General features: G+C 32.9%; 1 protein-coding gene across 1 annotated transcript in view; it reads left to right on the forward strand.

Annotated features, from left to right (window-relative positions):
- The window catches only part of LOC149797030 (uncharacterized), a 316,734-nt gene that overhangs the window by 27,294 nt on the left and 273,317 nt on the right, over positions 1–16,123 (forward strand). Inside the window, exons 6-10 of the mRNA XM_089960698.1 lie at positions 2,820–2,991; positions 4,288–4,466; positions 4,844–4,966; positions 6,860–6,978; positions 13,723–13,926. Coding sequence (XP_089816824.1) covers positions 2,820–2,991; positions 4,288–4,466; positions 4,844–4,966; positions 6,860–6,978; positions 13,723–13,926 — 797 coding nt within the window. The remainder of the gene's footprint in view (positions 1–2,819; positions 2,992–4,287; positions 4,467–4,843; positions 4,967–6,859; positions 6,979–13,722; positions 13,927–16,123) is intronic.

Below are 16,123 nucleotides of genomic sequence, written 5' to 3' on the forward strand. Positions count from 1 at the left end.
TGAGAGCCCCACTGATTTCTGTAAGACAAAGTTAGATTAAATGAGAAGACAGTCATAATAATATGACTAATACATTTGTCAGTCATGCTATTTTTGAGTACTTATGGCAGCCCTGGAACCATTCAACATATCCTGAAGAAATTTGGTATGTACATTGTATAATGGACCTAGAAGTGCATTTTATTGGTTTTGTCTCAGCTCCATTTTGGATAAATTATGGTCCTTGAAAGATGTTTACTTGGGATGCTGCTTGTAATTGGTAAAGGTCAAGAAAGCAAACAAGATCTGATGCAATTTGGTTTGAAAGTTGTTTCATAGATTTACATGTCTTTAATGAGTTTTATCCTGTCTACTCCATTTTGAACAGGGTTATGCCTCTTGTCAGGTGAAGTCTTGTCTACTCCATTTTGGACAGGGTTATGCCTCTTGTCAGGTGAAGTCATGTCTACTCCATTTTAAACAGGGTTATGCCTTTTGTCAGATAAAGTCTTGTCTACTCCATTTTGGACAGGTCTATGCCTCTTGCCAGGTAAAGTCTCATCAACTTCATTTTGAATATGCCTCTTGTCAGGTGAAGTCTTGTCTACTCCATTTTGGACAGGGTTATGTCTCTTGTCAGGTGAAGTCTTGTCTACTCCATTTTGGACAGGGTTATGTCTCTTGTCAGGTGAAGTCTTGTCTACTCCATTTTGATAAGGGTTATGCCTCTTGTCAGGTGAAGTCTTATCTACTCCATTTTGAACCGGGTTATGCCTGTCATCAGGTGAAGTCTTGTCTGCTCCATTTTAAACAGGGTTATGCCTATTGTCAGATGAAGTCTTGTCTACTCCATTTTGGACAGGTTTATGCCTGTTGTCAGGTAAAGTCTTGTCTACTTCATTTTGCACACAGTTATGTCTCTTGTCAGGTGAAGTCTTGTCTACTCCATTTTGGACAGGGTTGTGCCTCTTGTCAGGTGAAGTCTTGTTTACTCCATTTTGATAAGGGTTATGCCTCTTGTCAGGTGAAGTCTTATCTACTCCATTTTGGACAGGTTTATGCCTGTTGTCAGGTAAAGTCTTGTCTACTTCATTTTGAACAGGGTTATGTCTCTTGTCAGGTGAAGTCTTGTCTACTCCATTTTGGACAGGGTTATGCCTCTTGTCAGGTGAAGTCTTGTCTACTCCATTTTGAACAGGGTTATGCCTCTTGTCAGACAAATTCTTGTCCACTCTATTTTGAACAGGGTTATGCCTCTTGTCAGGTGAAGTCTTGTCTACTCCATTTTGAACAGGGTTATGCCTCTTGTCAGACAAATTCTTGTCCACTCTATTTTGAACAGGGTTATGCCTCTTGTCAGGTGAAGTCTTGTCTACTCCATTTTGGACAGGTTTATGTCTCTTGGCAGGCAAAGTCTTGTCTACTTCATTTTGAACAGGGTTATGTCTCTTGTCAGGTGAAGTCTTGTCAGTATATGGAAACTTGGAATGTTGCTTGCAATCAGCATAGCTCAGGAACCATTCAGTATATTCTGATTGGGTCTGATAAGAATATTGTTGTTCAGACTTTGATGGGCATTTTATTGGTTTTATCCAATTTGTGCGGAGTTATTACCATATCATTCAACATATCTTTATATGGGATGTTGCTTGTAATCAGCGTAACTTTATAAGCATTCATCATATACAGATGCAATTTTATGTGAACATTGTGTCTGTTATCTAAATGTGTCTTTAATGGCTTTTGTACCTTATTCTAGTTTTGGAGACTTGTTATGTCCCTTGGAAATCCACTTCATATCCTTACATGGGGTCTTGTTTGAATCCTCAAAGAAGCTGGATCTTAAACATGTAGAAAAATACAAAATAAACAAAGAAAAAGGAGGAAACCCTAAATTTTGGCTAAAATATAGTACACTTAGATGTTTTCTTGGCTCTTTCTTTTTTTACAAAACATTATACTTAAGGTCTGCCTTGTATGGTTTTAATCAACCTGTCTTGTATTGTAGAAATCAAAGTAAATTTGCATATTTCTCTTCTTCATATATAATGGTTCAGACTAGCTTCTTGTTTTGTGACTTTTATAATCAAGTGACGAACTGTAATGTTTTAGCCTAAAGATTCAGATGGTGTACCTCATTTTAACACACCCTGTTAACTTGTGAGTCCATTTATAAAAGAGATACACACGTGGATCATGTTTTTCTTCTTTTAAAAATGGCCAAAAATATTCTCCTTATTGTTTGACATTAACAAATCACTATCAAAAATGATAAATAAAAACTTGATATATCACTCTTTTTATGTTTGTAAACAACATTTAGTGTGTGGTCATTTAGGATTGATTCCACAAAATGTGCATTATCCCTTTTTTTAAGAAATCATGTTTTTGTAAGATTTTCTTTAACAAATATATTTTTTCAATAAATAACACAATTTGCAATGAAATATTTATACATGTAATTCAAAATGTTGGAAGATGCCTACTAGATCCAACACTGTAAAAAATAAATGCAAGTCAACTTAAAAGAAGTCTTGTTAGTGAAAGTCATATTTCTATTTTATTTTTTAATTATATTTCAATGTAATAATCATATATACGACATGCTATCTTCTATTCAAAATGAAAATAATCAATTGGCTGTGTCAGGGAACACTGCAGTGTCTATTTTTAGTGTCAACCTGATTTCTTGGTAAAATCACATACAATGAGACAGTTGCATAGTAAACTTGTAAAATTTCAAAGCAAGCTGAGTCATTGATGTCATTCCATGAAAGATTTATTCTGTGTAATATACAGAAAATTTGTTGTTCCTGACACAATAACTTTTGAAATTTCAGGTAATCCTTGATGGCTGTGAACATCTTACAGATAATGCACTTGCCTTGCTTCATGAAATACTGCCACTTGGCTGTAAACTGTCCATGAAAGGGTCATCAATTGGCTATCTCCATGATGTCCGCTACATGGACCAGACCACAGACGGATGTCCCATATTGTTGACTGATTCAGGTAAATGATATTTGCATTCTTAGAGACATATCATTGTATATACTAACTGTGAGGCAGAGCATGTTGTGTTATGATGTTTTCTGTCTGTCTGTCCATTTTTTTCCAGTTTCATTTCTACACAGCAAGTTTTCCACCATGAATATGTACCAGACTTTGTGGATGGCTTGCACTTAGGTAAGGAAGAAGCCTATTGATTTTACAGTCAAAAAGTTCTCAAGTCAGGATCACTGTGAAAGAACAAAACTATATAAATACTCAAGTTCTCCACCATCTACAGTCAAGAACTTTGCAGGTGGTTTGCACTTGTGGTAAAGAAGAAGCTAATTGATTTCAGAGTCAAAAGGTCAAAGGTAAAGGTCACTTATAGCAGAAATAATGGTTTCTGCACAATAACATTAGCTCTGCATCACAAACATGGCTCAAAATTCTATGAATGGTTTGCTTTTAAAATAAGGAAGAGTTCTATAGATTTCATGGTCAACAGTTCAAAGGTCATGATCACTATGACTGAAAGAAGAAAAATATTTTCTGCACAAAAGTTGTTGACTATATATATTTCAAAGTTAATTGATGACTTGGTAAGAAAGAAACCTATCGAATTTGTAGTGAGAAGGTCAAATGTTAGAGTCACTTTGACTCCATGAAGTGAGATGTTGTTGATTTTATTATTGTTAAAATGTCACTAATCTTTCAGGTGAGATTTTTTTGGCTTTATTTAATACTGTAAAAATATGCAAAAACATTTTGGAATGCACAGTGCTGCTTGCTATCATTCTGTACCGTAGGGTTCATTTTTTCTTCAGGAAAATATTTATATGGTCCTGTTTTATTTGTAATCACATTCAGTTTGTTTCATTGAACATAACATTTTTTACCTATTTAATTTATGAACAGACACAGTTGATTCACAGATGAAGTTGGAATATATGCAAGCAGTTGCAACAAATGTAACCAAATGGCAAAAATAATCAGTTTGGAAAAATTGGCAGGTAAAACAAATGCCCCATGTCTTCATTTTAAATTAACTCTGATGGTTATCTGTGGTTATCCTGGATTCATATTATTGTTTGGGTCCTAGCTTTGAAGCAATATAAATTGATTATGTTAGATGCTTGGCATGGAATATATGGATGGTGTAATAATCCTAGCATGGTGATATACATGTAAGTTCAAAGGCAGTGTGCTGAATGTAACACTCCAACATTATTGTTGTAATACCAGGGTCATTACATGGCCAACCTGCCATAATTTCTCCCTTTCTCACCTCAAACCCAGTATTTTTGTTTTGAATTTCAGGAATGAATGTGGGTCAAAAAAATGGGTCTGTGCTAATTGTCCCACACAAAAACCTGACTGAGAGTACTACTGACTTCTTGATTGATGGTAAAAGCATGGAGAGGAAGGGATGGGTCCATAGATCTGACTGGGCAGTAGAAGACTGGAATTTCACCCTGTCAGAAGTATCCACTGAAAGTGTAAGGACAGAAAATAGAAACCAGAACATAAAACCGTGCATTTTACTTTCTTTTATTTTCTTCTGTATAAAACCATACAACATTGTTGTGGGTATGAAGGTGACTGCATGCTAAAATTCTTGCGTTCGTTTGCTCCCTAGTCTTGAAAATTATGAATTTCACTATCAAAATAATGATGACCTTTAACATGATAATTGCAAGTTCAGTAAATTAAATGCATGCTGTTTTCTCAGTAAGAAAGAACCTGAAATAAATTTCCACTGACTCTTTTACTTCTTTTTTTAATTCCCTTTTTTTAACTTAGGTACTAAATATAATTCATGAAAATTATGTCATTTAGGAAGATCTAGTTCATTCCTTCAAATTGTTTGTTCTAGTGTCTGTTTGAACATCTGATCAAGAAACCTTTGACCCAAGTTGTGATCCCATTTGATGCAAGCATTGGACTGAAGGACATTAAACAACATGTGATTCAGACCATCACCAAGGTTGTTGCCAAGGTAACACTGCCTCTGTCATTGTTACATATAATATGTTACCAGTAAAACAATAGATTATTAACAGAGACCTTTTGAGAAATTTGAAATTGTGATACGTCTCCAGTTGGAAAATGGTTCAGCTGGAGCCGCTTCAAACCTTCAAGGCTACAGTTAACATATTTAAAAGTCAGGACACAAAATTATAGCACATTTTTCATGTAATCTAAATCTAGAGACACCTGAGATATTTTTCTCTGCTAATTGCTAGGCATATTTTATCTTTTTAACATTATTTTTTAAAAAAAGAATTTGCATTTCCTAAGGGACTATCATGATGAATTATTAGATGGAAATGTTACAAATTAATGTGAACTGTTTTAAAACTCAATAAATATTTGCAATTTTCCTCTGTTTTATTGTCTTTTCTGCAATTTCAGATATGTATAATTTCATTGTATGACAAACATTATGCAAGTATCACAATGTCGTAACCATAGTAACAGTAACATCTGTTTTGCTCTATTTTACTATTGTAAGTTTCAGGCATTCTTGCATTAAAAGTTTCGAAAATTACTAGTAATTAAATTTTCTGCCTTGAAAATTTTAATAAATAACTCATTAAAATTGGTGCCAGTATTAAAACAATGAAAATAGTGTTTTGTTCATCACTCACATTTATTGTTACCATTTTTATATTGTGGCTTCACCATATGTACACTAAGGATTTTAACTTGCACCGAATAAAGTACGTCTCATGATTTTGAATCATAGGCACCATTGTACTAAATTTCTCCAAAATATGATACAGTGTACTTGGAAATGCTGCATTGAAAATGATTGCAAAAATAATGCAGTGGTAGTATGCTTTGATGTAAGTGATTTTATATATGTATATGCTATGCAAAATGTGATAATATTATCTATTAAAAGTCAATAAAAAAATAATTGTAGAACAAAGAGGTACCAGCATTGCATTTTGACAAAATCTCCTCATTACCCAAGTTAGTTTCAGGCATCAAACAATTAACTGGCCTGGATTTCTGTTGGAAAACAAGGCAAATCTGCCAGTTATAATCAAAAGGAGCCACCAAATCAACCAGCTTGCTAAAATCAAAAGTGGAATGAGTTACATGTGAAAAATTAAAAAAATTGAGTAACCAAAACTAAATGGATCGATCATGATCTAGTCAATCTTTAATCCGAATTTTAATCTATATTATGGTCATTCTTTAATGAATATATGATCATTATGTGAATATTTGTTATGTGCATAATATGTTTATAAACATTCACCAAACATTACTGGTATGTGTACATCACTTTGTATGATCGCCTGTGTTATTGAAAAAATAAAAAACAGCAATGGACAAATAGCTAAAATATGATCTGAAAGAATGAGATTTGGTAAAAATGACAAAGAAGCAAAATCTGCATCTAATATATTTAGTTATAAGTAACGGTATATGTGATACAATTCATGATATGTACTGTTAGTACTGTACACTGTAGTAAAGGCATTTAGTAAATCTGGAGTGGCTTGTGCATTATGAAATCTTTACATCTATTTTATTTTATGCTGGAGGAATCAGAAAATATGAATAACTGATGAAAAATAAATAACATAAAAATAATCACAGTAGTTTATAGCAGTTTATTGAGATGCAGTAGATAAAGTGTTGCTAACTGCTGTATGGTATGGTGATTTTGCCAAATATTATATTTTTTATGTGCATATAAATATTGGGACACCAAAAATAATAAGCTTTTTTCTAGTCCAAAGACTTGCTATCATTACAGTATGGAAGACTCTAAAATAGGTTTAAAAAGAAACCTCCATAATTGACATTTAAGGTCTCTTCTCCTTTAGGCAGATAAATATGATGATCTGACACAATATTTTCTTACCCATTGCAGGAGGGAGTATCCTCAAAGTTTCCACAAAAAATGTCTGCCATTCAGACTGAAATTTCAGATGATAAGTTCATGGATGTTTGGAACATTGACAAGATTGTTTTGGAAGGGAACATTTTAAAGTAAGTATCAACCGATTTATTTCTGACTTCAAGCCACATATTTTCCAAACTTTCAAGTCATATGATGTTCCAAATAAATACAACATTTCTTCTTTAATAATCTTAGGGGCCAGTGTTATAAATTTTGTATAAAATTGGGGATGGCTGTGTCATTTGATAAGGTTTTTGTAAATAAAAATTTAATTATGAACTGTTGTATAAGTCAGGAAAGACTTATCATCAGGCATTGATTTATGATTGCTGAATTACAGTTTGCTAATATTGTATATTTTCCATATTAATCTGATAATAAGTCCATGTTTGTGTATAATTTACCATATTTATTGATAATAAGTCCGTTTCTAATGATAGACCCACCTGAATTCTGGCAACATTTTGGAAAGTTTTTACAAAAGATATTTCTGCTTCATTATATGAGCACCATATTTTTTTTCTGGCCAAAATTTATTTAGCTGGACCCTGGCCTTATCAAGGGCAAAATGCTGTAAATTTCACAGCTTAGGCGGAAAGCATAAGTTAATTAAATTCTGAAAAATCCACAATTTTAACTTTATTCTCATTAAAGTTATCTTTTTTCATATTTTTTAGAACTTTGAGTTTAATTTCAAGTTTCATTCCAAACATTATCAGAATATAGGGCTAGATGTGCCTGTCATTGATCAATGAGTGAGCTTGTACAGCACCAGGTTTTATGCATTGGTTAATTAGCTAATTAATTAATTAATTAATCAGATCTTTAGTATACCTTTTTTCACTTTCAATCTTATAGCACCATTTTGATGTAGAAATTTGTATTATATTCAAGCAATTTCGTTCATGTAATGCATTGAAATTTCCATACATTCTGAAGGTTGTGTTTGTGAAACTTGTGAAAATGTACACGTGGTATTAAAAAACTTGTTTAATTGTATTTGTCATTGTCTTGGAGGCTATGAAGTTGGCTTGATATTAGAACCTACAGCTACAAAGCTATTTTCCTTCCGGTGTGTCACTTGTTTTTCTTTGGTATCACTTTTTGTGTTTGTTTTCTTTAAATTTTTGTATCCAAACTTAAATTTATGGATTGGATAAGGAGTTCTCTTGTTTCCACATGAAGATCACTGTTTGCTAGGTCTTTGAATTTGTTGTTTTTAGGAACCACAAAAACCATAGAAAATGGTACGGCATATAAACTGCCAAAAATAGTGAAATCATGGCATATGCTTACCTTTTGGTTGAGAATTTTTCCATGACATTTGAACCATGCAGTTTGAGGTCAGTTTGTAAGTAAAATATACTAACGCTCAAAGCAATTATGTAAATTAATTAATTAAGCTCTATGAAAACCAGTTAAGTGTGTGACCATTGATAAGATTATTCCACTTAACTGAATTTGATATTTTCCTGCCAAATTAAAGTAATAGTATGGGAATCTTATATGCTTTGCTGTGTGTTTACTGGAACATTGGAAAGAATGTGAGGTTGTAACAAATGCTTTGACCAACATTTTGACACAGCATGTGTTATCCTTACAAGGTCACTCACAGTCGTTTAGTATGTATTCAATTATTCACCTACAGAAAAATGTGTGTTATCCTTACAAGGTCACTCACAGTCATTTAGTAAATATTCAATTATTCATCTACAGAAAAATGTGTGTTATCCTTACAAGGTCACTCACAGTCATTTAGTATGTATTCAATTATTCATCTACAGAAAAATGTGTGTTATCCTTACAAGGTCACTCACAGTCATTTAGTAAGTTTGTATTCAATTATTCATCTACAGAAAAATGTGTGTTATCCTTACAAGGTCAATCACAGTCGTTTAGTATGTATTCAATTATTCATCTACAAAAAAATGTGTGTTATCCTTACAAGGTCAATCACAGTCGTTTAGTATGTATTCAATTATTCATCTACAGAAAAATGTGCGTTATCCTTACAAGGTCAAGGTCAATCACAGTTGTTTAGTATGTATTCAATTATTCATCTACAGAAAAGTGTGCGTTATCCTTACAAGGTCAATCACAGTCGTTTAGTATGTATTCAATTATTCATCTACAGAAAAGTGTGCATTATCCTTACAAGGTCAATCACAGTCATTTAGTATGTATTCAATTATTCATCTACAGAAAAGTGTGCGTTATCCTTACAAGGTCAATCACAGTCGTTCAGTATGTATTCAATTATTCATCTACAAAAAAGTGTGCGTTATCCTTACAAGGTCAATCACAGTCATTTAGTATGTATTCAATTATTCATCTACAAAAAAGTGTGCGTTATCCTTACAAGGTCAATCACAGTCATTTAGTATGTATTCAGTTATTCATCTACAGAAAAATGTGTGTTATCCTTACAAGGTCACATACAGTCATTTAGTATGTATTCAATTATTCATCTACAGAAAAATGTGTGTTATCCTTACAAGGTCACTCACAGTCATTTAGTAAGTATGTATTCAATTATTCATCTACAGAAAAGTTGTGTTTAGACACTAATGAATGTCTGTGCTCAGGCAGTTCATGAAATTCAGACTTTCGAGTACAGTTCATGTCTGGGCAAACATCAGACAATATCAAAAGCTGCCTAGATCATGTTAAAATATTGGAATAGGCTTGAACTTTTTAGGCAGTATGTTGCAATTGGTAACATTTGCAAGGATGAATAGTATGAATTTTATGAACCTGTAAACATATTGACCATTGCAAAGCATAAGTGAATATGAATGGTTACTGTTTTGTAAAATTTGATATTCATGAGAACAGAGGTTATTAATGACACGATTTAGTGCACAGCATCCAAGCATATCATATTTTGAAAAAGAGGAAAAAGCAATTTCATCTCCATGATGTACCAAAAATATAGGACATTGCATGAATGACAGTTGACTTATTATCAAGATCTGTAGGGTTCAATGTTGAACCTGTCTCAGTACAATGTGGCCTAATTTAAAATGCAAGGTACATGTACAACACCCCTATACAAGTATTAGTCAGTCACCAAGCCTTATGATTCGACATTACATCAGCTTACTGCACCAACAGTTCCTCCCTTAATGGTCATTATCAGACAAAGCATATTACAAAACAGGCAATATGTACCTAAAATAACTCAAGATCATCAAGTTGTGCATAAACTAAAATTTAATAAATTATCAATATTCAGAGAACTGTAGGTTTTGGATGACCTTATCTATTGCTGCGGCAATTATATTATTTACATTTTGTAAACTATTTTACTAATTCCAACAAAGAACAAGTCCAAATTAGCAATGTAGTACACCAGGTTCTTAACATTTTTGACAAGACAGTACAGGGGACATAATTTCATAGTGATTCAAATGGTGGAGAGTAAATTAATGCAGATTCCCACTATCACTATAGCTCACAAAATGTGTCATTTTTTTATTGCAAAGTATAACTTCAGTACTTAGTCCTGTATTTTCATATGTGGAAAATATATATTGATCTATAATTTCATAATTAAGTGATTGCAAACATGCACATAATAGATCTGATATATTGTGCAAAATAAACAGTCTGTTACTATTAGAATGGTAGCTCTAGAGGCTCAGTGTTTAGTGTGCTAGAGTACAACCAGGGTTGGACATCAACTTCATGTGTCAATGTTTCATTAAACAACAATCACTGTTTCTTCTAGTCTGCTTCAAAAATGAGGGTTTAGTTTCTTAGCTGAATTAAAATCTTCAGTCATTGCTGATTTATATGTTATAGAATATTACTGGCTGATATCTCGGGTTGATATGTTGTTATGGCAAAATATTACTGGCTGATATCTCGGGTTGATATGTTGTTATGGCAAAATATTACTGGCTGATATCTCGGGTTGATATATTGTTATGGCAAAATATTACTGGCTGATATCTCGGGTTGATATGTTGTTATGGCAAAATATTACTGGCTGATATCTTGGGTTGATATGTTGTTATGGCAAAATATTACTGGCTGATATCTTGGGTTGATATGTTGTTATGGCAAAATATTACTGGCTGATATCTCAGGTTGATATGTTGTTATGGCAAAGATAACAATATTGCATCTCACTCATGAAAACATGAAATTTTCATGAAATAATTTGTTAATTAAATACTCTAACATATTAATATGTCAGTTAAGTGTAGGGAAATTTCATTTACATGAATTCATAGTGACCATTTCATAAAATCATTTTATGGCATTTATATAAATTTATAGTAACCATATCCAGGGGTCTTGCTAGGAATTTAAAACTAGGAGTTCAGTACTCCCATTTTGGTAAAAATAGGAGTCCCACCAGTGAAAGTTGGAGTCCCCTCCCAAAAAACTATGAAAATTACAAGAACTATTGCTTGCCACTAAGTTTAATTTCTGCATTCTTTATAACACCGACATAGTTCTTATTTGTCTATCAGAGTGAGACTTAATTTTGTCAGTCCAAAAAATGTCTTATTCCAAGCACTAAGCTTGGCATCACACACTTTGTTACACTTAGCTACTGTTCATTCCGATCTGTCATCTCTAGCAACTTGAGTACTCTTCTGAATCTCATTACAGCCTTCATCAGTTTGTTGTTTAATCCAAAATACTTATCCAAATATGCAAATGGCATTTTGTTTAAGTCTCAACATGTCTTGATTCTGAGGTCACATGCACTGCCTAGTCATCTATGCTCAGAAATTAACACAATAATAAAATCTAAAGTTGTTTATTTTATGTACTCTTATAAAGACCACATGTACATCTCTGGGTCTTTCTGCCTCTGAATTCAATCACAGTAAATATCAATACATTGTCCCACCCAGCCGCCAGTCAAAGCCTTTGAAGTTGCTGCCTAGCTATTGCATCATGTTTTTTTGAAGCACTCTATTAATGGCAACATGTACATCAATCGGTCTTTCAGCCACTCAATTATGTCACTGTAAATATCAGCACAGCTAATTAATCAACACATTTTCCCACTAAGCAGGTGGCTGAAGCAGGATGGGCAAGTCTTTGAATTTTTGCTGCCTACCTATTACATGTGTATGGAGGACTCCTGCCTAACTGATTTTCTGTGTCCAAGATATAACATTGGCATTCAAATATGCATGATTAAGCATTTCCGAGACCTCTGATATCATAATACCATTTTATGGCATTTACAGACATTCATAGTGATCATATCGTAAAATCAGTTTATGGCATTTACAGTAATTTATACTGACCATATCATAAAACCAGTTAATGTCTTTGCTTTCAAAACAGTAGCAGCCCTATCACACATTGATACTGCACCCCTAAAGAAAAACCAACATTGCATAATATCACAGACAAATGAACAAGATATACTTCTGTATTCCTGATAACATTGTTCGATTCACTGGCCAGAGACCGGAAAAGCTTATGGTATGACCTGTAGTCTGTTGTCTGTCCATATTCTATTTATTGTCCATCGGTCAGCACAAGTTTTATTGCTACATCACCTAACCTACTTATAGGATTGCCATGAAAGTTTACATGTACCTGCATCCCAGTGTCTAATTGCTCTTGTATGAAATGGTGTCATTCAGAAAACCAATATGACCTCCACTTTGACCATCTGGAAAATCTTATTATTGCAGTTTCTTCTGAATAGATGGTGATATGAACACTTTTGCTTTCAGTAAGAGATTTTTTATTATGTCTAATTGGTCCTAAATGAAAATGTTGCTGATCTGTCCTTCATTATGGCCACTATGTCAGTGGCAACCATCTTTTAAATCTTGTTATAGCTACTCATTCTGAACTGAAAGTCATATTGATATGGTGTTTTCACCAGAAGAACTTTATGATATTTGGTCAGTCATAAATAATAATAAATATTAAGTTATTGTCACCACAGTGGCCTTCTTATGGTGTCCAGTGGGTTCTAAATAAAAATGATGTTGATTTGACATCCAGTATGGCCACCATGATGGCCATATTGAAAATCTTGGTTGTGCCAACCTCCTGAATGACTGGACATACCAATATGTACTTTTCACCAAAGACTTCCAATGATATCTAGTTCATTCTAAATAAAAATGGTGCTGACCTGACAGCCATTATCGCTGCTGTACCTACCATTTTCAAAATCTTGATTTGACTACTTCATCTGAATGGATGGTCATATTGATACCAAAGTACTTTTTTTCTAGTTGGTCTTAAATATAGATGGATGCCACAACAAATATGGTCAAATTAATGGTCATTTTAAAAATCGTAACCTGAATAAATGATCATATAGACATGGGATTGTCACCAAATGACTTTTGATGATGTGTAGTTGGTCTTAAATAAAATAGTGCTGATGACTACCAAATGGTCATCTTAAAAAACTCATAGTCATTAAGAATATTAATGATTGAGATTGTCTATCTTGGATTCCTAAAATTCAATTCATTTAGTGGGGCATCAGTTCCTTGGATTTTTAAAGTATTGTTCGTACCAGTTTGGTGGATAATGCTAACAAATAATTATTACTGTAAATTCACCCTTTTTTAATAGGTTACCAGCAATTGTTGTGGTTGTCACAATTTATATATAAATAAATTTCAAACAAAATTGATGATTCACCTGTGAAAACTCACCATAATCCACATGAGTTTAATTATCAACGAAGATTTCAGTTTTGAAAAAGTACAAATATTTATGTTCAAGAAAATAAGTCAATGCACTGTTACAGTACTAGTTTCTAAACTAAGGTCAGTGGAATAAATAGGAATGGAAATGAAGTATATGATAGCATTTTTTATTTAATCTTGCAGGAGTCTCTCCACATCTGAAAGATCTATTGGTGTATATCTTTCCTACACACCCTTGACTAGAAGTCACCCAAGTTTTACGGTAACAGCCACAGAGGTAGAGGGAGAGGAAGTTACAGCCATAATAATCGGTGTGTTGTTTGATGTTCTCTTCCAAGCGAGGCATCCCATGGAGTCCCCAGAGCAACATGGTGGAGAAGTGGAAGGGTAGGTCATTCTGCCTTGCTTTTAGCATAAAAATTCAACCTGATCTGAAAGACCACTGTTTAGTGTTAACATAGGTCACTTAAAACCATTTTTAATGCATGGATCCAATTTGAAAACCTTTAATGAGAGATCACTTGCCTTGAGGCCATTACTTTATTATGTATATTTAATTTGCATTATTTGTTTGTTTGTTTTTTTTAATACATGGATCAATTGTTATATCTAATTTGAAAACCTTTAATAGAGACCACTTGCCTTGAGGTCATTACTTCATTTTGTATATTTAATTTGCTTTATTTGTTTGTTCACTTTTTAATAGTTTTTTCATATGCTGTGGGTTATCTAAAGTTAAAATTTGAAGCTGACCTTGTTCAAAATCAAGTTCATTGTGTACCTGACCTAAATCATTGATTTTTATTTTATTGTATGAACAACTAACACATAGTTGACATTTTCTCTATGAGTATGGGTTTAATATTAGGATCATTATTAACAGAAGTAAACATATTTATCATGGTTTGAGTCAAGAACATTGTGTTTTACATGTTCTTTATTATAATTTTAGTTACAGATCTTCTAATTATAACTAAGATTTTATATTGTAAACATTTAGAATCTTCTAGAATGAAATTTTCCATTATGTAATAGGTTGTTGTGTTTTTTTATAGAAGAATGCTAATTGTTACCAAGGTCAGGAAGAGGAGTATAAAATCTTGTTACTAGAAAAATTATTTATTTTTGCTGTAAGATCTGAGCAGAATCAGTTGTATTATTGTTGCGTTGAGTATTTCATTTGGGCTGGAATTTATCTATTCAAATTATTTAACTCAAGTTATTCTTCGCTGGAAATACAAAGTGCTCACAAATAACATTCCTAGAAATAGACTTGGATTGTTTAGTGAATTTCAGATAAGGATATATATTCTTGGACTGTATTGTTGTGATCCAACAAAATACAGTTGGCACATACCATGACATCGGCCACCACAGGCACATCAACACTTCCAGTATTGGATTTATTTATGAATACCACTAAAGTTTGTTCAGTACTTTAATCATTATGACTTGTGTTCAAAATTCTAGGATTATTTGGGTTTGAATTTGCAAAGCCTGAAGTTATTTTTTTTCACAATTTCACTTTGTATTCTAGGGGGAAAAGTTATTTGTTGAATTTTCCAAAACTTGTTGGTTCTCACTCTTTTCTATTACTTATTTTAATACCATCATATCATAATAAATTGTTGGTAGAAGGAGTGGTCTTTCAAGACATTGTAATGTTTACTGTATAAAAACCACAAATTTTTACAAAGATGAATTTTGTAAACAAAAATTCTAATTCAGCCAGGGCACCTTGATTTAGTCCATACATCTCTCCATCTGTACATTCATCCAGGCTAGTGAAGATGTGCGGAGAAGGTGGCAGTTGATTTCAGTCAAGATAGTTGATTCTTAATTAAGCCATTCCAAGTCAAAGAATTATAATGTTCAAATTGAATTAGATGCCCCTGTCTTGAATTGATTCCATGAATCAGTTCTTGTGTATAAACTTATTTTATCATCATATACCCCTAGTTTATACCAAAAAAAGACACCAAGCTAATAGTTTTACAATTTATTTAGTAATGTTCATCATAGAAACACTAAATAAAGATTCTCTTACTGATTCAAGTGATTTCTAAACACATGTTGGCCTCAAGGAACTGACTCATCTGTCAGAATAATAATAATAATAAGGAATAGGAACTGGCTATCAATCAGTCTTTATTTCATAACATTTCATAGCTGCAGAACAAGACAAAGAGCAGATTCCTAGGAATAACTTTAAAATACTTCACATACTGTGTGTACACCACTATAAATATGTCCGAGTGCCATTGTGTAACAGCTAAATTTATCTTTTCTCCTTGTTCCCTAACTTCACTGCATAATTCACTCAGTTCAGTGTGTATGTTTATAGCATGTACACAAACGGAGAACATTGCTATCAATTTCCCAAAGAATCATCTCCTTGCCTTGTGTATTTTTATCATGCGTTGTTCGTATAATGTTTTTGTTTTTTTATAAATGTTTTGTACATTTTTCAGATTTAGATTTTCTTATCTTAAAGTCTTCTTAGTACAATAAATCACAAACTCCTTGACCTTTGTATATGAAATTTGTTATTCCTCTTTATATGCTTTAATAAATTACTACAAAG

This window comes from Sinohyriopsis cumingii, chromosome 6, assembly GCF_028554795.1.
Source record: "Sinohyriopsis cumingii isolate HCF-2022 chromosome 6, ASM2855479v2, whole genome shotgun sequence".
NCBI lineage: Eukaryota > Metazoa > Mollusca > Bivalvia > Unionida > Unionidae > Sinohyriopsis > Sinohyriopsis cumingii.